This window comes from Choloepus didactylus, chromosome 8 (genome assembly GCF_015220235.1).
Source record: "Choloepus didactylus isolate mChoDid1 chromosome 8, mChoDid1.pri, whole genome shotgun sequence".
NCBI lineage: Eukaryota > Metazoa > Chordata > Mammalia > Pilosa > Megalonychidae > Choloepus > Choloepus didactylus.
In genome coordinates this window covers 111916807-111938599 of record NC_051314.1, presented here as the reverse complement: position 1 = coordinate 111938599, position 21793 = coordinate 111916807, and the positions used below count along the sequence as shown (strand labels likewise).

Here is a 21793-nt window from a genome sequence, read left to right as displayed (position 1 = left end):
AACACAAATGTACATCAGCTGATGTACATATACATACAATGTGGCACATACATACAATGGAATATTTTTGAGCCATAAAAGGGGATGAAGTCCTGACGCATGCAACATCATGGATGAAACTTGAAGACATAATGTTTTGTGAAATAAACCAGACACAAAAGGACAAATATTGTGTGATCTCACTGATATGAATTAATTAGAATAAGCAAAAACATAGAGTCAGAATCTAGAGTATAGGTTACCAGAGGCCAGAGTGGGGGTAGGGAGTAGGGAGTTAATGCTTAAATTATACAGAGTTTCTTATTTAGGTTATTGTAAAGTTTTGAAAATGGATGGTGGTGATGGTAGAACAACAAAGCAAATGTAATCCACAGCACTGAATTATATACTGGAAGGTAGTTAAAAGAGGAAATTTGACCCTGCATAAATGTTGCAAGAATAAAAATTTTAGAAAACAAACATATGACTGTACAACAGAAACAGTGAACCCTATTGTAAACAATGGAATAGAGTTATTAGTACAATTATAAAGATGTTCTTTCATGAATTGTGACAAATGTACCATACTAATGCAAGGTGTTAACAATAAGGTGGTATATGGGAAGACTAATTTATGCATGACTTTTCTGTAAACCTACAATTTCTCTAATAAAGAAAATCTATTGGCTATAGTGTGACAGTCCATTTCTGAACTCTCAATTCTATTCCATTGGTCTAAAAGCCTGTCTTTGTGCTAGTACCATGTTGTTTTGACCACAGTAGCTGTTCTAGTTTGCTAATGCTGCCAGAATGCAAAACACCAGAGATGGATTGGCTTTTATAAAAGAGGGTTTATTTTGGTTACACAGTTACAGTCTTAAGGCCATAAAGTGTCCAAGATAACACTTCAACAATCGGGTACCTTCACTGGAGGATGGCTGATGGCATCCGGAAAACCTCTGTTAGCTGGGAAGGCAAGTGGCCAGCGTCTGCTCCAAGTTCTGGTTTCAAAATGGCTTTCTCTCAGAACATTCCTCTCTAGGCTTCAACTCCTCAAAAATGTCACTCTTAGTTGTTCTTGGGGCATTTGTCCTTTCTTAGCCTCTCCAGAGCAAAAGTCTGCTTTCAAAGGCTTTCTCCAAAATGTCTCTGTAAGCTGAAGCTCCTTTCTCAGTTCCAGTGCATTCTTCAAAGTGTCCTTCTTGGCTGTAGCAAGCTCACTCCTTCTGTCTGATCTTATATAGTGTGCCAGTAATTTAATTCAGACCCACCTAATGGGCGGGCCAAGACCTCCATGGAAATTATCCAATCAGAGTCATCACCCACAGTTGGGTGGGGCGCATCTCCATGGAAACACTCAAAGAATTTCAATCTAATTAACACTGATAGGTCTGCCCACACAAGGTCACATCAAAGACAATGGCTTTTGGGGGACACAATATATTCAAACTGGCACAGTAGTATTATAATTAGTATTAAAATCAGGTAGTGTGAGTCCTCCAATGTCATTCTTCTTTTTAAACATGGTTTTTGCTATTCTGGGTCTTTTACCCTTCCACATAAATTTGATGATTGGCTTTTCAATTTCCCCAAAGAAGGCTGTTGGAATTTGTAACGGGATTATGTTGAATCTATAATTTGCTTTGTGTAGAACTGACATCTTGACAATATTTAGGCTTCCAAAACATGAGCATTGAATGTCCTTCCGTTTATTTAGGTCTTCTTTGATTTATTTTAGCAATGTTTGGTAGTTTTCCATGTACAAATCTTTACTTCCTTTGTTAATTTTTTTCCTAATCATTTGATTTTTTTAGTTGCTATTGTAATTGGATTTTTTTCAGTTTCCTCTTCAGATTGCTCATTACTATTGCATAAAAACAATCTGAGTTTTGCATTTTATCTTGTATCCCACCATTTTTCAGAATTCATTTATTAGCTCTAGTAACTGTGCTGTAGATTTTTGAGGATTTCTATATATATGATCATGTCATCTGCATAGGGGAAAGTTTTCATTCTTCCTATCCAATTTGTATGCCTTTCATTTACTCTTCTTGCCTAATTGCTCTGCCTAAAACTTCCAGTAAGATGCTGAATAGCAGTGGTGAAAGTGAGCATCCTTGTCTTTTTTCTGATCTCAGGGGAAAGCTTTCAGTCTTTCCACCTTTAGTATGATCATATTGGTGCATTTTTCATAAATGCCCTTCATCATGTTGAGAAGGTTCTTTTTAATCCTATTTTTCTGAGTATTTTCATCATGAAAAGTGTTGTATTTTGTCAAATGCCTTTTCTGCATTTATTGAGATTATATGTCATGTTTTTTTCCTTTATTCTGTTAGTGTGATGTATTGCATTGGTTGATTTTCTTATGTTAAACCATCCTTGCATTTCTGGGATAAATTCAACTTCTTCACATGGTATAATCCTTTCAATGCTGTTAGATTTTATTTGCTAGTATTTTTGTTGAGGATTTTTGCATCCATATTCTTAAGGGAAATTAGTCTGCAATTTTCTTTTCTTTATGAAGTCATGTATGGCTTTGGTATTAGAGTACTGTTAGCCTGCCAGATGAGATAGGCTGGGTTCCCTCCTTTTCAATGTTTTGGAAGAAACTGAAAAGGATTGGTGTTAATTCTCTGAACTTTCAATACAATTCATCAGGGTAGCCATCTGGTCCTATGCTTTTCTATGGTGGGAGGTTTTGGTTACTGATTCAGTCTCTTTATTTGTTAAGGTTTACTGAGATCTTCTATCTTCTCAAAAGTGTAGGTAGTTTGTATGTTTCTCACAATTTGTCCATTTCATCTAGATTATCTGATGTACTGACATAAAATTATTCATAGTATTCTCTCATAGCTCTTTGAATTTCTGCAGGATCAACAGTATTATGTCCCCACTTTACTTTCTGATTTTAGTTATTTGTGTCCTCTCCTTTATTTTGTTAGTCTAGCTAAAGGTTTGTCAATTTTATTGAGTTTTCAAAGAACCCAGTTTTGGTTTTGTTGATGCCCTAGATTTTTCTTATTCTCTATTTCATTTATTTCTGCTCTAATCTTTATTATTTCTTTCCTTCTGTTAATTTTATCTTTGCATTGCTCTTTTTTTCTAGATCCTCAAAATCTGAAATTATTGATTTGAGATCTTTCTTCATTTTATTTCCCAACTATAAATTTACCTCTGAGCACTGCCTTTGATGGATCCCATAAATTTTGGCATGCTGTGTTTTCAATTTCATTACTCTAAGAATGAAATTATGTAGGATAAAATGTGGATACTTTAAAGCGTAATGCCATTTGGATGGATAACTTAAATGCTCCCATTATCTTCAATAATGCCTTTACTGATGACAAATTAACAAACAGCATTTTGAAAGACAATGTTAGGGAAGACTTCCATGCTTATATTTATCCAATACTTTGAAAATATTGGGAAAATAAAATTCTGGTATATAAATAAGGAATGTAGATAAAGCATCACTATCTACTCTGAAAATAAAGCTAAAAGTATTCAAGTCACTTTATAAAGAAAATACACAGTCTATTGTTTAGAAAACAATTCTAAAAAAAATAGTTTTCTCTACCTGAAGTTGGTGGAATCATATATCCTGCATGCCCCTGGTTTACCACATTTCAAGGTTCCCCAGTGTAAACATACTGAGTCCACTAAAGCTCCAAAATATATAGGTGCGGGAATTCCAGCTACAATTAAAATAGAGAAAGAAAAATCCATATACAAGGTGAAAATTAAAACACATTATTTTGTCTGGAAATATTTCAATTTTCAGTATTTGTAAAACCAATAAAATTTAACACAATATAAAGCTAATGCTTAATTGTTTTTTTTTAAAGAAATGAGAAGTTACCTTTATTGTTAGTGTTCTAGATTATAAAGGATGTGCAAGCTTATGGATAAATAGATCATAAAGAATATTGATAGGGAAAATCATTGACTCTGAACTTCATATTTTTTTGGAACGTTTTTGCCCAATCATGTGAACATTTTAACAAAGAATTTCCTGATTACTTGCTTTTTAAGTCTTCCAATAAATGAAAAGTGGAATTAAGTTCAGGGAGGACCTTTCCTGTAAAAAGGGGGGGATTCTCCATTTTTTCTTGTACTTTAATCTCATACTAATTACAAAGTATTGTTTACAAGAAGAAGAAATGTTGGCTAGACTATTACTCTGAGAGTGTGATTTCATTTACATAGCCTTCAATAATGGTCTGATATGACGGTGGGGAAAAAAATAACTATTTTTACCAAATACTCTTGTGCAAAATGTATGTAATCCCACACCAAGAGACTTCTCTTCAGACTTGATACACCTAAAAATAAATACATTCACAAGTAAAATAAAAATATAGATTTACAAACTACCATAGTTTCTTAAAAGGACTTTAATATGCTAGTAATACACACTGAGGGTTAGAAAATCTCATTCATATGGTTAGGTCTAGGTTATACTCAGGTTAGTTATTCCATTTGTAGCTTACACAGGAGCCCCATATCCAATCCTTGGCATTCTTACCATCACTTTTTGCTCACTCATTTTCTATCAGAAAGTTGGCAAGGAAGAATATAATTCATTTCAATCAAGATCCACAGCAGTATCCTCTTAATGATATTAGCAGTTCTTGATGACACTAATGGTTAAACCTTTAGCTTAAAGAAAGAATGGTGCAGTCCTAGATGTATTCAAATTATTTGTATTAACAAAATAAAGAAAAACTAATAACTTGCAATAAGTAAATGTAAGAAAGAAGTAAAACAAGCATAAAATTTTTCAAAGGAAAGTGATGAAAATATTCAAAGCAAACCAATTTTTAGTGAATTGATATAACTTCAAGAGTTGCAAAGATATTCCTTCATTCTCTGCAAAAACTCCCCCAGTTTCTCCCTGTTGCCTGAAAATCCTATAAGTGAACTGAAGACCATAATTTCCCAGTGGCATTTCTTGGTGTCCCACTCATTGCCATCAGTATGGCTACTTCTTTGAAGAATTCACTTTGAGAGCTCCTCTCTGCCCTCTCCCCTTTCCTGATTAATAAAAGGCTGAGAAAATAAAAGCAGCTCTCCTTCACAAAAGAATACAAATCATTTTTAGCCAAAGGCATCATTTTATTGGCATTTTCTTGGTACAAGTATTTTATTGGATTATACTAACTCTACAACTTCACAGAGTGAGACAAAGCTCTTCTGGACACTCTTTATTTGACACATAGCTTTTTTAGAAAAAATAAAAATCTCAATCAGAACAAAGTAAGAAAAGCCAGGAGGTCCAATGTAGAAGAATTTTGCTTTATTCTCTGATTATCTCTAGTACTTGATTTCATGATTTCACAGAAGCACAATATCCTAATATCTCATAAATTATAAGCAGTTTAAATTGTTCTCTGGGCTTTATCATTGCTTGGCATTGATAATAACATCAATTTCTAGAATCTAGGAATCAGAAAGAAAAATTAGAATGTAAGTTATGGGGAAAATGCAGAGAAAAATTCAAATGGTTTTCCAAAAAACTAACACAGGTGTTGCATCCCTCCACTAATCCATCAATGGAGTTTCCACAAGAATAGAGAAAAGCATAAATATACCTATAATAATCCAGGCATTAAACTCTGCTATATGATCTCAGAAAGAAATGGCAGAGTAGAGACAGGAAGAGAAAGATGAAAGCATGCTGAAGTACTTGTCTTACTAGGGAGTAGATATTCATGCTGAAAAGTTTTGAAATTGATAGTTAAAACATAAATGTAGTGAACAATCTCAATAGTTAGGTTAACTATTGGAAAGGCATAACTTCCAAAGCAAAGTAGCAGAAGAAAAATACAATCTGTAAAATGGAAAGCAAAAAAAAAAAAGGAACCAAAAATCAGGGAAGTAGAATATACGCAATAAAATGATAAAAGAGGCCTAACCACAGTAATAAATATAAATGGGTTAAGCTCATCAATCTTGGACTGGAAAATAAGATCTAGTAAATTTTCTCAGAAGAAAATGGAACACTGAGGACAAATGCAACCAAAGAAAGCTAGAACTGCAATTTTAATAAGAAACAAAATAGAATTCCTTGAAAAAAAATTACTAAAGGTAAATAACATTAGATACTGGTGATAATAGAAGTATAATGATCATAAAAACATTTGCATCCCATAATATAGCTTCTCAATATATAAAGAAAAAATTGATAGAAGTATAGGGATAAATAAATCAGTAATTATAGTTAGAGATTTTAACACACACATTTGAAAAACTCATGAATCAAGCATACTAAAACCAAGCATAGATTTACATAATTTAAATAGCACAATAATTAACTTTGATCCAAGAGATATGGGGAACTTGATACCCCAAATGCAAAAGTTACACATACTTTTCAGGAACACATGAAACACTCAAAATTGACCATGCACTAGATTCCAAAGAAAGCCTTAATATTTCCAACCTACCCTCTCAAAAAAGGAAAACTACATCTTTCGGAGTATGTTCTCTGATCATAAACATGAATAACAATAACAATGCCTAAAAAAGTTCCCATTTAGATGAAAATTATATTACATACTAATATATATTTGGTATAGTGGGGAAGTCAAAGAAAATACAAAGTAGAAATAAACTTCAAGCAAAACACCATTTGAGGCATAGCCAAAGCAATATTTAGGGGAAAATGTATGGTTTGATACGTATTAATCAAAATAAATGATCTAAGTGTTAAACTCAAATAGTTAGAAAAAGAACATCAGAGCAAGCCCAAAAAGCAAAGCAAAGCAGAACACAACAACAACAACAACAAAACAAGACAAGACATAATAAAGAGAAGAGCAAAAATCCATGGAGTGAAGGAAAGAAATGAAGATAAAAAAACAAAAACTGGTTTTTAAAAATGAAAACTATGATAAAGTCTCTGCCAATATTGATCAAGAAAAAAGACAGACATTGCAGATAAACAAAAATATGGGAAACACTCCAGAGACTTCAGAGAATATCAGAAAGAATATTACAAATACCTGTTCACTAACAAAGCATGCAAACTGGTGTAAACAGACATGGTAAATGGCACTAAATAAATGAAAGCAATAAATACCCTATACAAAAAAGCCTGAGGTACAAATAATTTTACAGGTGAATTTATAAAACTTTCAACAAACAGATAATCCATATTTAAAACAAGTATGCCAAAAATATTTTAAAAGGGAAAAATTCTCTTCTCCTTTTATGATGCGAGAATATCTTGATTCCAAAATACAACAATAATAATAGAAATTAATGTCTATTTTATTTATCAACATAGACATAACAATCTTAAATAAAATATAACTTAAGCAAATTGAATCATGGATTAAAATATATTGTGAGTAAGTAAATTTTTCTCAGATATGCAAATATAGTATAACATCGATAAAATTTATCACTTTATTTCACTATACTAACAGACTGAAAGAGAAAAATTATATAATTATTTTCATAGATGCAGAAAAAAATATTTGATAGTTTAATATCAATTTTGTTATTAAAAAGTCTAGAAGCTAGATGAAAGCTATATACTGAAAACTACAACAAGCATCATACTTAATTAAAGAACCTTACATCATTGCCATTAAGATTAGAACAGGACAAGAATTCTCACTATCACCTCTGGTGAGGTTCTACTTGATTCTATAAGAAAATTAAAAAGGATAAGATGTGTAAGGCTTGGAAGTGAAGAGAGACAACTCCTCATATGAGCACATGGCAAAATCTACCTAGAAAATCTAATAAAATTAGCAAATTACTAGAACAAATAAGAAAGACTGCTAGATAAAAAGTAAACTTAGGAAAATCAACAGCATTCCCCTAAAGCAACAATACTAAACCAGAAAATACAAGAGAAAAAGGTACCACTGACAACAATTATGACTATATCTGTATCTCTATTATCTATCTAATCTAGGAAGCAATTTAACAACATATGATGTCTGGGTAGGAGATTTAAAAACTCTATTCAAAGATATAAAAGAGAATTTAAATAAATGAAGAGAGATTCTATGTTCAGAAATATTTGATTTAAAGATGTTAGCCTTTCTCAAATTAATCTATAGAATCCACACAAACCAAATCAAAGTTTAAAGATCCATGAAAAGCTAAATCCATTTGGAAAGAAATGAGTGAAGTAAGAGTAAAGGTGACAGGAGTGGGTACATGAGAAGGTCCTACCATATGGGATATTAGCATATGTGAACATATTAACAAAATAATAAAAATCAATATGGCACTGGTATAAGAACAGACAAACAGATCTGTGGAACAGAATAAGAGTTAAAAAAAGAAAAAGGCCATGTGCATATCAAAACTTGAGATATGATTAAGGTGGCACCAAAATCTATGGAGAAATGACCTTTTATTTAGATGAAGTTGTTGGGAAACCTAACTCAACATATGGAGACGAACAACACTGGATATATTGACCTTACATAGCCTCACACAGTACATTAATATGGATTCATGGTGGGTAAATAACCAAATGTAAAAGGCAAAACTGTGAAGTTAGAACAATAAAATATAGGGGAATATCTATGTAAGCTAGGAATGGGAGAGAAAAAAACTTAAAATGTGTCCTCCAACATACAAACTCTAAGATAATAATACTTTCATATTTGAGTGAAACAAAATTTAGGATTACATCTCACAAAGGACACCATGGAAAAGTTAAAAGAAAGAAGACAGACTAAGAGAAGATTATGACATCACCTAAACAATATTGCATTAATATCTATAATTTACAAAGAAGCCATCAAAATCACCAAGAAAAAGATAGGAAATATAATGAGAAAACAGGAAGAGAAAATGAATAAGCATCTTGAAGCAGAAGCTCAACTAAAAACAATTGAAAAAATATATTAAAACATCAATGAACTATATTACACCCATCAGAATGGTCAAAATCAGAAATATAATTCCAAGTGTTAGTGAGTACATAAGGAGGTGGGAACTCCCTTACAGTGGCAGTACTTGGTGACTTTATGTATGCATACGTCTTATGATCCAGATCAAGATTTATAGCACAATACCATCTTTGTAAATATAAAAACACACACACACACAAAATATCTTACCTATTTTACAAAGGAAAATACATATTTAAGGACATATATCAATCATATTAAAGTAGGAATCTATGGTAGGTAGAAGTGGAGAATGAAATGAAAGAAAAATAAAATCTAAAATAAAAATAAAGTTACAGAAAACAAGAGAGAACTCTTGCTTCAGCCTGTGATGATAATGTGTTATGAACTGAAAAGTATGATTAATCTTAACTCTGATTCTGGGTTTCAGTAAAAGAGGAAAAGAGAAAATAAGCAAACTGTGCTCAGGATTATTTTTGAGGCGTGAAGGGTAGTAAAATTGAAGGAACCCATGTTTGAGATCTAAGTTTGCAACCTAGCACTTTAATTTTCTAGTTGTGTGGATTTTAACAAATAACTCTGTGTGTGTGTGTATGAAGGACGTCTCTCCCTAACCATTATTTCCAATATCAATATAATAATTTTTTAAATATAATCATTTAGTAGCATCTATAATAAAGTACCTTCCAGTTTTATAAGGCCCTTCAAGGTATTTATAAATAACCTTGTAAGACAATTGAGCATTTATCATTCTGCCCAATTTTTATTTAAGAAAAACAGAGCTCAAAAAATCAATTGACCTGCATAATGTCTTATAGATAGAATTGGTGACATGGGGGCTTCTGACGGCTTCAAACTGCTGTCCTGTAGGTGGAACCATAGGAAGTTGCTGACAGTTAACCATTCTTTACCTAACAAAATAACCATTTCATATGATGTACCCTAAAATATAAATGTGTCCCTTCTTGTTTTAAATGAGAGGTTCATTTGTTTAGCTCTAAAAAATTAAGAAAGGAAAAGATACAGAAAAAATGTCAACAGAACATTTATATTACTAACTTTAAATTTTGTAAAACTCAACAATGTTTCATTAGCTTTGCGGATAGTGAAATAATTTGCTTATACAAAAAGAATTATAATTAAGACTTAGTATCTTAATTAGTATTGGAAGTCATTTAGCCAACACTCTTAACGTATGGTATATGAGAGCTCTGAATTCTTAGCCACCATAAACTCTAAGAAGCTTTCTTCGAAAAAGTCACCTTAATGAATGACCAGAAAGGAATCTAAGGCAAAAAAAGAAATAAAGAAAATAATTTTTGTACCTCAGAAGAACCATATATCCAGGTATGGCAGCTAAAGAATAAATGAAACTGCTGACAGCTGACAATATTAAAAAGTACTGGAGCATCATGGAACAGTCATGTCCTTTTTCACACAGCCCAAGAACTGCAGATGAATTTTCTGATGTTTGAATGCAGCTACAATTTTGGAACACCTGTCAAAAATAATATATTATCCCATTTAAGGAAGGAAAAATCTTGAGCACAAATCTCAAATGTTTTCTACGTTATCAGTTGGATCACAATGTTTATTCCCTTTATAATCATCTCTTAATGTGTCTCTCATAATTATGGCATTAAAACAAAACATAGAAAGATAACTTCAGAAAAATGGTATTTTTTCCCTAAATATTTGGAGTAAATTTGCAACAGCCCAGCTATCCTAAAGGCACACTTTTTTAAAAGAAATACATACTGTTTTGCTATAATACATATGAGAAAATTGAGTGCTCCATTGAAATATTTAGATGCTTACAGTTAAAGCTTTATTGTAAAAATAAGATTTATTTCAAAAACAGAGTAAATTCAACGCTTTTTGAATTGCTACATGTTACCAGCACCTAGTAAGAATCAAAATTTATATTTTACTTTGATCACCAACCTATATTATAAGTATTGTTACATTGCTGAGGTAAGAAAACATGCCTAATTCTACCTTCTTAAAAGCTGTCAGAATGTGAAAAACACAGAAAGTACATGAATACATATGCACAGAAAGAAAGAAGGAAAAATTATCTGGATAAGTGGGGTCAAAACTGCTTACTTTATCTCAATTATCAAAATACTTCAGATGAGAAGCTTTTTAAACCAAGTCATACAAATAACCTCAAATGCTTTTGAAATTACAGCTCAGTTCTCAGATACAATGAAGGTTTTTAAAAAAGGTCTAAGAAATAAAAATAAATAAGTAAATATGTGCAAAGTAACTGGTTCTTTACACACACACACACACACACACACACACACACACACACACACACACACAAATTGGTTTTGAGTAAAGACTTTAAATTTGCTTTTACCCAATGCAGGCCCAGCTCATGGCTGAAAAGTTCCAATCAAGTAGACAAAATAAAATTTCTCTGGAAAAAAAAAAAAGCCCATAGGCTATGTTACCATGTTTATTCCTGTCCCAGTAGATGTCTTGCAACCAGCAAGACAAGCTGACATGTAGGATAAACCATTGTCTCCACAAACAGGATCCCATATTTTATTTGGGCAGTTGCAGTCCATGTTGCAGTCAGCAAAAACAGTATTTCCCATGGAAAAATTGTGTTGCATTCTGAAATGATTTAAAATGATGCCATGGGTGTTGGAAGATGATGTAGGCATTTTCTTTTCCTTCCTTTCTTCTCAATCCCCAATTATATCCCTGCCCTTCCTCCACTCCAAAACAAAATAAACACAGAAATCTGATATAATGTTTTTAACATTAAAGCATGAATTTCTTAAACTTTGACCTTTACTATCTCAAACCTGTTTAATTATTCCTTATGGCCTTTACAGCCCCAGAAACAAGCCCTGGAATTATATTTACCGAGAAGCAAAAGATAGGAAGAACGAAAGATTTAATACCAGCTTATAGACTATAAGAAGGGCTGGGTTTCTGCAAGGTGAGGCTAGGCCCATTTCTACATCACAATCTATGGCTCTGAAGTCCTTTAAACAATTTATTTGAAATAGATTTTCTTAGGGTAAAGATTGATTTTGTCATGATTTTTTACCATGAAATTGTATGACCTCTCTGTTGCTGAGAGTGTATTTATCCCAGGGCATGATTATTGAACACAAGCTATAGGGATATTGCTCTGATATCAACAAGACCCAGATATTTGGGATGCAAGGAAGGGGATATACAAAACCCACAAAACAGAATCAGATCATTGTCACCATTGGGTCAGACTGGGTCAGAGCAAGTTTTTTTTTTCCCCTACAACTTCAGCCATTTCCATTATTGTAAAATATGACCTACATACATACAGAAAGGTGTCATCTCTTGATGCATCGCTCAATAAGCAGTCATATAGGTAATTTCAAAAATTGTTATGGGTTACAGTTCCACAATATCAGTTCTTTCCTTATTATGCAATACAAGGTATATACAGAAAGGTATCGACCTTCGAGGTATAATTCAATGAGCAGCCATAGAGCAAATCCTAAAGGATGCTCTAGGCTACAGTTCCAATGTCATTTATCTCCTTCTAACCATTCCAACACCCCAGTATCCAAAAATATATATATATACAATTATATAAAGTTTCAGTATTCATACACCTTTGTTCAATCTTATCTTGTTTGTTGCTACTCCTTCTTCTCACTTAATCTTTTTCTCCATCTTCAGGGGTGTTTAGGCAGTGATTACCTTAACTTGTTCACAGTATGGGAAAGAGGGCCACATCTGATAGTTGATCTTAAAGAGGCTATTGCCTCTGGGTTTTAGGACTTGTTTGGTATAGGAACACTCTAATGGATTTGTTTCTGAAACATAAAACTTAGTGAGTGCATCTTTTATAGAATCTCAGGTAGGGACCTAGGTATTTGGGGACTACTTTTGGTAAGGGAATGGCATACTGTGGCCATTTGGGATGTCTAGCTGGAGCTTGCATAAAAGAAACCTCCAGGATAGCCTCTGGGACTCTATCTGGGATCTCTTAGTCACTGTAACCTCAGCTTGTTACCTTTCTTTTTTTCCACCTTTTGGTCAAGTAGGCATTTTCAATCCCTTACTGCCAGGGCCAGGCTCATTCCTGGGAATCATGTCCCAAGTCAACAGGGAGATTCATTCCTCTGGGAGTATCACATCCCGTGTGTGTGTGTGTGTGTGTGTGTGTGTGTGTGTGTGTGTGTGTGTGTGTGTGTGTGTGTGTGTGTGTGTGTGTGTCAGGGGTGGGGGGTGACTTAATGAATTTATTTGCTGAGTTGGGCTTACAGAGAGAAAGGCCACATCTGAGCAACAAAGAGGTTGCCTGGAGGCACCTCTTAAGCATAATTATAGGAGGGCTCAACCTGCTATTCATAACCCTAAATTTCACAAGAGCAAGTTTCAAGTCAAAGGCTTGATATTATTAAGTAGTAAGTTCCTAACTTGACTTAACACATATTCTATCCCAAGATAAATGGTCAGTTTCTTACATTATCTTCACTTGGTTGTACAATCATCATCACTCTTAACTTTAAACAATTATCATAACATAATACATCCCAGAGCTCTTATCAGCTGCCAATTATTCATTCCTAGTATTAGTACAGAGTAAGATATTCCTATTAAATCTAGTCATTAATACATAATGGGTAGTTTCTCCATACCACTCTGTTGTTAACCCTCTGCAGCAACGTCATACCTTATAAGTATGTCATGCTAATACTTATTTAGGTTTGTGGTGCTACATTGTGCATGGGTTACTTGCCTTTAAACAACCATTTATGAACAGGTTCACTTTCAATGTTTCACTGATACTTATAATCCCATAATGAACTATAGTTACTCTTGACCATTTCCATACCATTAAGATCGCCCTCATTATCACATCTGTACCTATTAGATTATTGTTCCCCCTTCACTAGGTTCTGACTATCTCTAGGTCCCCTATATTCTAATTTTAAGACACTTATTTTACATTTTTCACAGAGTTCACATTAGTGGTAACATACAGTATCTCTCCTTTTGTGTCTGGCTTATTTCATGCAGCATTATGTCTTCAAGGTCCATCCATGTTGTCATATGTTTCACAATCTCATTCCTTCTTACTACTGTGTAGCAGTCCATCATGTGCATATACCACATTTTGTTTATGCACTCATCTGTTGAAGGACATTTTCATTGTTTCCATCTCTTGGCAATTGTGTATAATACCGCTATGAACATTGGTGTGCAAACATCTGTTCGTGTCACTGCTTTCAGATATTCTGGGTATATACCGAGAAGTGAAATTGCTGAATAATAGGGTAACTCTATATCTAGTTTTCTAAGGAACCGCCAGACTGTCTTCCAGAGTGGCTGTACCATTATACATTCCTACCAGCAATGAATAAGAGTTCCAATTTCTCCACATCCTCTCCAGCATTTGTAGTTTCCTGTTTCTTTAATGGCAGCCATTCTAATTGGTGGAAGATGATATCTCACTGTGGTCTTAATTTGCATCTCCCTAATAATTAGTGAAGAGGAATATTTTTTTCCCGTGTTTTTTAGCCAATTGTATTCTAGAGACTGAATTCAAGTCCTAAGTCTGTGACTAGATCATAGAGGTTACTTCATCTCTGTGGGAATGAAGATATTGGAGATGGTTTAACTAGACAATCTTTAAGATTCTTTCAAATTTTAAATTCTAGGTTTCTATATAGATACAGTTGAAGAGGTCTGCCATGAACTACCTTTGTTATGAAATACTTGTGCAGTGGGAACCACCAGCCCTGTGTTTGGGGGACATGCCTTGTACAATCTGGCAGGGAGTCTGCTCCAGGACACAGTGGTCCCAGCCATTCTGGGGCTGCGGGTGGAGTACCCTGGGGCTGCAGACCTGTGCGTCTCACCCTCTAGCGCAGATTCCCCACAGTCCCTCTCTGCCATGAGCCTACTGGTCCCTGGGATTGGGGGAAGGCTCCTGGCACGCACCCCTGCCTCGAGGCTATGCACCCCACAGGCTTCTGTGGAGGAAGAGTGGGCGCTGTCACAAGCCCACTGAATCCCGAATTCCCTCAAGGAAGCTCTCGGCTGTGGTACTGTGAAGGGGTGCCTCCCAGTCAGCTGCAAAGATGGCTGCTCAGGGTGTGGCAATAAAACCCTTCCGTGGTCGTCCGCCTGATCCAACTGCCAGTCCCTGGCATGGGGGCTCTTGGCTGCAGGTCTGCAAAGGGTTATCACCCATGCCAGGTACCAAGGAGGGTGCCCGGGGCAAGGAAGAGTACTCTCTACCACACTTAACTGCAGCTCCCACTGCCTGTTCCTGGGGGCTTTCTGGGTCGAACACTCACACATCTCTGGATGCAGCCTCTCATTTTCTCCAAGTATGCAGTCACTATGGGTGTAGAAGTCCCTGCCCAGCTGGTGGAACCCTTTAAGCTGCTGTTCTGGAGCACTTTCTGTCCTTTATCTAGCATTTTTCATGGAGGAGAATTTTGCTCTGTCTCTCCTAATCCACCATCTTAAATCCTTGATCGCCAGTTGTTTTTATTCCTAACCTACTACTTACCAGTTTCATGATCTTGGAGAAGTGACTTAACCTCTCTGACATCAATTTTCTCATCCATAAAATGATAGTAATAAAATCAGTCTCTAGAAGTTATTATTAATAATAGATAGGAAACAAAAAGTCATTTTTATTATTATTTATCATTATTGTCTGCTTCATACTGGTTCTTTGGTTGAAGGTTATTCCCAGTATGAAATAACTCCAAAAGATCCAGTTATATGCAGAAGTGGATAATCAGATTCATTTGACTTCTCTGGGCCCCTGGGCAATTCTAGACCAACTGCTTCCAACCATCATTTTTTGTGTGACCTGGGTACTATAGCTCTTGCATAAAAGATACCTGTGTCAGTGGCCACATAGCCACTTTTTCAAAGGTATATTTCAAATAAACAAATAGCCAAGATATAAGAAATAGTTGAGTGACTACTATATAGGAGGTATTTTGCCAGGTAGTATAAGAACTCAAAAATGAATATGATCTAATCTCTATAGTTGATCCATAAGGTTGAAAGTAACAAACAAGGTCATACTTTCTACCAGCAATGTCAAACTCAAGGGCTACCTTGAAAATCAAAATCTGAAAGTTCTGTTTACAATATAGATGAGGCATTTAGCTGCATAAACATAGCTACTTGAGTGGACAAATACATTCTTTCAGTATAGAAAGTTCCCAGTAAAATGATATTTTCTTATGCTCAGTGTTATGTGATTGAAAGACTAGCATGGGAGTCTAGAGACTGAATTCAAGCTCTAAGTCTGTGACTAGATCATAGAGGTTACTTCATCTCTGTGGGAATGAAGATAATTGGAGACGGTTTAACTAGATAATCTTTAAGATTCTTTCAAATTTTAAATTCTAGGTTTCTATATAGATATAGTTGAAGAGGTCTGCCACGAACTACCTTTGTTATGAAATCCCTCTGAAACTCAATGTCTTCATCTGTAAAATGGAAATAATAACAACTACTTTAAAGGGAGTAAGCAAGACTCAAATCAAATAATATATATGAAATTATTTTACAGTTTTACATTTAAAACTATTTCAATCTTATATGCATTGATAATTTTAAAGGGAACATTTTAGTATGCCCTACAATTCACTTTAATTGACTACTTAATTAGCTCTTAAATTGAATTTTTAAAATTAATATCACTATGCAAATCTTCCTATAAACCCAGATAACCCTCAAAATATAAAATATAAAACTATTCAATGCTTTAGACATAACTATACAAATGAGATATCAATTAAATGAATTAATGTATCATATATTGTGAAAACACATACAGCTGTTTTAGACTACATAGTCAACTCATACCCATTTATGAAAGGATAAAATACATGGATAACATATCCTAATACAACATAAAATTATAAGTAGTTTCTTTGATATCCACTTTGATGTTTACTAGGATATCACATGATAATCTCATATACACATACACAATAAAAACTCACCCACCCTGTGATTTGTCCATAACAATTTTAATAAGCCTAGAAATGCATGGATTGGATTAGGAAGATGACAGATCACTGCCATTAACTCCATTAAGCAGATGATATGGTCATGGACAATCATTGGAGATAATATGCTACTAACTGTTTGTTATAAAGATATGATGTTAATTAGAAAACAACATACCCGTCATAAGCAGTGGTTATTCCAGCAACTGAAGAATTTTCACAGACGGTGAGAAAAGCGAAAAAATAGAGAAGATATTCAAGTAAAGATAACCAGCATCCTATGTGGGCAGCTTGTTTGACAGTAAGTTTGTACTTTTTCATAATTAAACCACCAACTATATATCCAATGCATATTACAGGTAAGTTATAAATACCTATGAACACAAGCAAAATATTACTTACAAAGTCACTTAGCAAAGGAAAAATATTTTATCACTTTTCTCTAATAGGTCTTACATAAGAAATCATTTAGGTCCAATTCACAGTGAAGAAGCCTGATTCAATTGTATCCCCACCTAGGTACCGTCTACAGAGAGATTTTGAAATGCACCACAAAGTTGAGATATATTTTGGAGGATTGTTACTGTTACTGCTCATTTAATTAATTGCAGTAGATTGCAAGTTCCTTGCAGGCCGGTATCATGATCAATATATTTTCCTTAGGATCCAGGCAGGAGTGAAGAGTCAAAGTTGACCAATAATTTACTGCTTTCCTTTTTGTGGGGTGGATTTTATATATCAATGCCTTCGCTTATTCCCACTCTGACCCCAGGTACCTTAAGAATCTGGCCAAGGTACTTTAGAAGGTCACTTTGCTGAGCCTGTGCTTATCAAGCGTACTCACATTTCATGTCTTGCTACTACTGATTAGCACTCTCCACTCCCCAGCTTCACCCCCCCCCCCAAAAAAAAAGCAGAAAAAGGAAAGGCAACCCCAGGTTGCATTCTTATAAAGTCAGGATCTGCTCACTAGATCACATTTTTGGGAAAGCTTGTTGAAAATCCATCCCAGAGCCTGACAGAAGAGGATCTGATTTAGCATATCTAAAGAGGGCCCTAAGAATTTGTGCTGTTGACAAACACTCTAGGTGATTCTGGTGCAGGTAATTGAAAAAAATCACCTTTCAAAACAATAAAAAGATTCCAGGAGAAACTCAAGATGGGAGAGAAGCACTGCATTGGGGTTAGTGTATTCACAAGAAAAGCAGAATTTATGTGGCTGCAGAGACACCTACAACAACTAGGGGGACAAGGAAATTAAATTTGGAGGAACACAAGAATCCATGGATTGGAGCCAAAATAGTCAAATGTGGGTACAAAAAACAACAAATCGTAATGAGTTAATACAGACTTCCTTAATATAAACAGATGGCCTGTTTAAAAATTGCACCTAATTTGTGGATTCTCCAAGATCTCCACAAATATTATGATTTTTTATCCTGACCAAAGAAAGAGCAGAGGAGAGAAGAAAGTCAGGATATTCCTGACCTTTTCCTTTCCCAACCATATATTCCTCCAGAGAGTGGAAGGGAGAAGCATACCAGAGACAGAAATATCCCAAGAGATTTCAATTTAGAAGATTTCTAGGACCTATCATTGCACTATTCACCATTTCACGGGGTAAAAAAAAAGAAAGCCAATAATGCAGAGAACAAACATACCAATTAGAAAGATCGAATCTGACGACGATTTTCCATATTGCTGTTCCAGATATTTAGGCATGAAGGAGATCATATTTACAAATGCATTGAACTGTATCACACTTATAAGTATGAAAAGCATGTAAATTGGATTGCATAAAAGACTTTTCATGAAAGGTAAAAAATCTGAAATGATAGAATGACAACAGTGTCATAATAAATTGGCTTTGTATTTTGTGGCCTGCTTTTTCCGAATCATCAACCTCCCCCTCAAATTACTCTTTTCTGTTTTATAATTCACATATGTTTGTTAATTCTTTTTTACCTTTTGACAGCAAAAGTTATACAGTTTTAGTAGTTTCTGCAAGTCATTTATCCAGCTGACAGGGTAGAGATAAGACAATAGTTTTTCCTTCACTAAGTTAATATTGTAACTTAAGGCAAAACTATTAAGTGAGGCCCCATGGTAACAACAAAGGAAATTTTGGAGAACATGTAAGCTCATAGAGACAGAAATTAGAGTACAAGTTTCCAGGGGTGGGGGGCAGGAGGAATGAGGAGTTAATGCATAATGGGTGTAGGGTTTCTGTTTTGGGAGATTGGGAAGGTTTTAGTAATGGAAGGTGGTGAGGGTATACAATATTGTGAGTGTGATTAATCTTTCAGTGGTAGGCTTGGGAGTGGTTGAGATGGGAAAGTTTGTGTTGCATATCTGTTTCCACACTTAAAAAAATAAATAAAAAGAGCAACCAAAGAGACAATGACTATTAAATGTAATAATACATAATCCTGGATGGGATCTAGCAAGGGAGGAGTAAAAGTTCAAAAGGGACATTATTGGGTCATATGAAAAAATTGGAATATAGATTGTATGCTTTGTATCAACGTTAAATTTCTTGAACTTGATAACTACACTTAAGGTGATTACATAAGTGAATATCCATGTTCTTAGGAACCGTACATGGCAGTGTAAGTGCTCAAGGGGCATGAGGTATACGACCTATACTAAAGTGTTCAGAAAACTGATGGATGGATGGATAGATGGATGGATCGATAGAATGATAAAGCAAATGTGGCAAAATATTAAAATTGGTGGATCTGGGTAATCTGGGTATCTGGAAGACATAGGGGTATGTTGGAGTTCTCTGAATGGCATTTATTTTATTTTTGTAACTGTCCTGTAAGTTTGAAAGTATTTCAAAATAAGAAGTTAAAAAAAAGTCTACAAAGTAGCCAAAATACTATCTGTGTATACTCAATTTCCTTGTTATCCTTCTCTTTTCACTTCTATTAAAATTCTCTCTTCTCTAGATCATCTATAATGAAAATATATTCAAACACTGCCCATTCTGGTCTCTAAGGTGTGGAAGCACATCAATCTAATCAGTTTGATAAATAAGTTCAAACTTAAATTTTGATATGATTACCCCTTGAACATTAAAAGTGAAGATTTTTGTGGGAATCAATGGAAGAAATTTTCTCAAGAATCAGAATTTTTCTGCTTCTTCAGAACAACAGTTGTAGCATATGTTCCCATGGCTCTCAACTGGATGCATATTAGAACCAACTAGGAATCTTTTGAAAACTACCAACGACCCTCAGAGATACTGATTGTATTGATACATGTTAAGAACAATGTGAATGATTTAACCAAAACTTTTCTTTCTGTGTGGACTGAAGAAAAGCTCAGAGCCAAATCTGTGATCCATCCCTAGTAAGTGTACTGGGCGGTACTGCTGCCATTTGGGTCAAATTCTCACTTCTCGTTTCTATTTGCTTTTCCTATCTTCATGTTCTGTCTCAACTTCCTTACTTAATTTGTATTGCCCTGGTCTGCTTAACAAACTGCCTAACATCCTTTCTGGAACAAAGTATCAATACATAAACAATTTGGAGAAGGAAATATAGCCTAATGCAAAGAAATGAATTCTAGTTGTAGAACTCATATTTATAGATAAGGGACATGGCAGGAGAGAGAGGTGTGATCAGAGTTCCTTGGAGCTTTAAAAATCACCCATGTTAATATCTTTGTCCTAGCAGTTCAAATTTCTTGTCTTCCTGTCTTATACTAGGATAGTCTCTTTCCTAGCTTTGAAAATTGAATTGCTTTTGCAGACCACAAATACTATTCTGTATGTTAAAATTCTATATCAGTCCATATCAATCCTTTCAGAAGAGTTGTTAATATAATCAAGATTACTCAGAATTCACAAAGTTCTGAATTGGCTCCTAGTGACTCAGGAGAATTAAATTATGTTCAACTGAGGTTTATGCAGATTTTAACAGTTAATAAAAATTCTGTTCAAATCTGTATTATAATCTATGGGTGATGGCAGACACAGCAACAATAAGAATACTAATCAGAGTAACAGTAATAATAGTAATACACAACAGAATCTCCTTTAACTCTCACAACAGTCCTAAATACTATTAATACTCTATACGTGTTTATAGAATATTATATACTTGTTTATATAATACTAGTATTATACTTGTTTGTATAATACTATATACTTGTTTTTGTCCTAATTTCCAGGAATTTCATACCTAATCTAACATTTGATTACACAACTATACTACCTTTTGGGATTAGTAAATATCTTTTCCTCCTTGACTTTCTTTACCTTTTTTTTTTTAATTAGGTCTATGTCTCTGTAAATTTAAACTTTTAAAGCACACAGGACCAAATAAATAAATATGTTTATTGAGTTTCTAAATTGACATAAATTTTACTTAAAGGCTGTTCTGAGATAGTTCAACTTCAAAATAATATAATTTATTCTTAAATAGTAGCAAAGGAGGAAACAGATTAGTTAGACATTATTGACTGGTGACTGTTAATGACAAGTTGTTTCAATGCAGCATTGCATGTTATAGTGTCAGACTGAAATACATACACATCTACGTAAAATAAAATTACACAGCATTTAAAATTTTAATATTTACCTTTAGTGATTGTGTCCTCTTCCTTTTTTATTTCATTTTCATGTTTCTCCTCCTTGTAATTTTTAATGATATCAGTATTATCCTTTAGTCCTTCCTTTGGAAGTGTTTTGGGCAAAAAGAAAAAGGGAACGGCAGTGAGCACATTCACTCCTGCACAAATCAAAAAGCCAAACCACCATGCACCAACCCAACGTGTATCAGTGGGAGTTATGGTCAGATCATCTGGAAAGAAATATATGCATTTTCATTAGTTTAGAGTCATTATTCCCTATCTGAACTACAGAAAATTATTAAAATTATAATTCTCAGGTTCTATCCAAATACAAATTTTGTTTATAATTCAGGCATTCAT

The 21793-nt window shown here is 34.2% G+C and overlaps 1 protein-coding gene across 4 annotated transcripts in view; it reads right to left on the bottom strand.

Annotated features, from left to right (window-relative positions):
* The window catches only part of SLCO1A2 (solute carrier organic anion transporter family member 1A2), a 201948-nt gene that overhangs the window by 11133 nt on the left and 169022 nt on the right, over positions 1–21793 (bottom strand). For all 4 annotated transcript variants that reach the window (XM_037845082.1, XM_037845083.1, XM_037845085.1 and 1 more), the window contains 7 exons: positions 21442–21663; positions 18517–18681; positions 17034–17229; positions 11318–11483; positions 10184–10356; positions 4237–4301; positions 3557–3674 (listed from right to left, as the gene is read on the bottom strand). In XM_037845082.1, the coding sequence (XP_037701010.1) occupies positions 3557–3674; positions 4237–4301; positions 10184–10356; positions 11318–11483; positions 17034–17229; positions 18517–18681; positions 21442–21663 (1105 nt within the window). The remainder of the gene's footprint in view (positions 1–3556; positions 3675–4236; positions 4302–10183; positions 10357–11317; positions 11484–17033; positions 17230–18516; positions 18682–21441; positions 21664–21793) is intronic.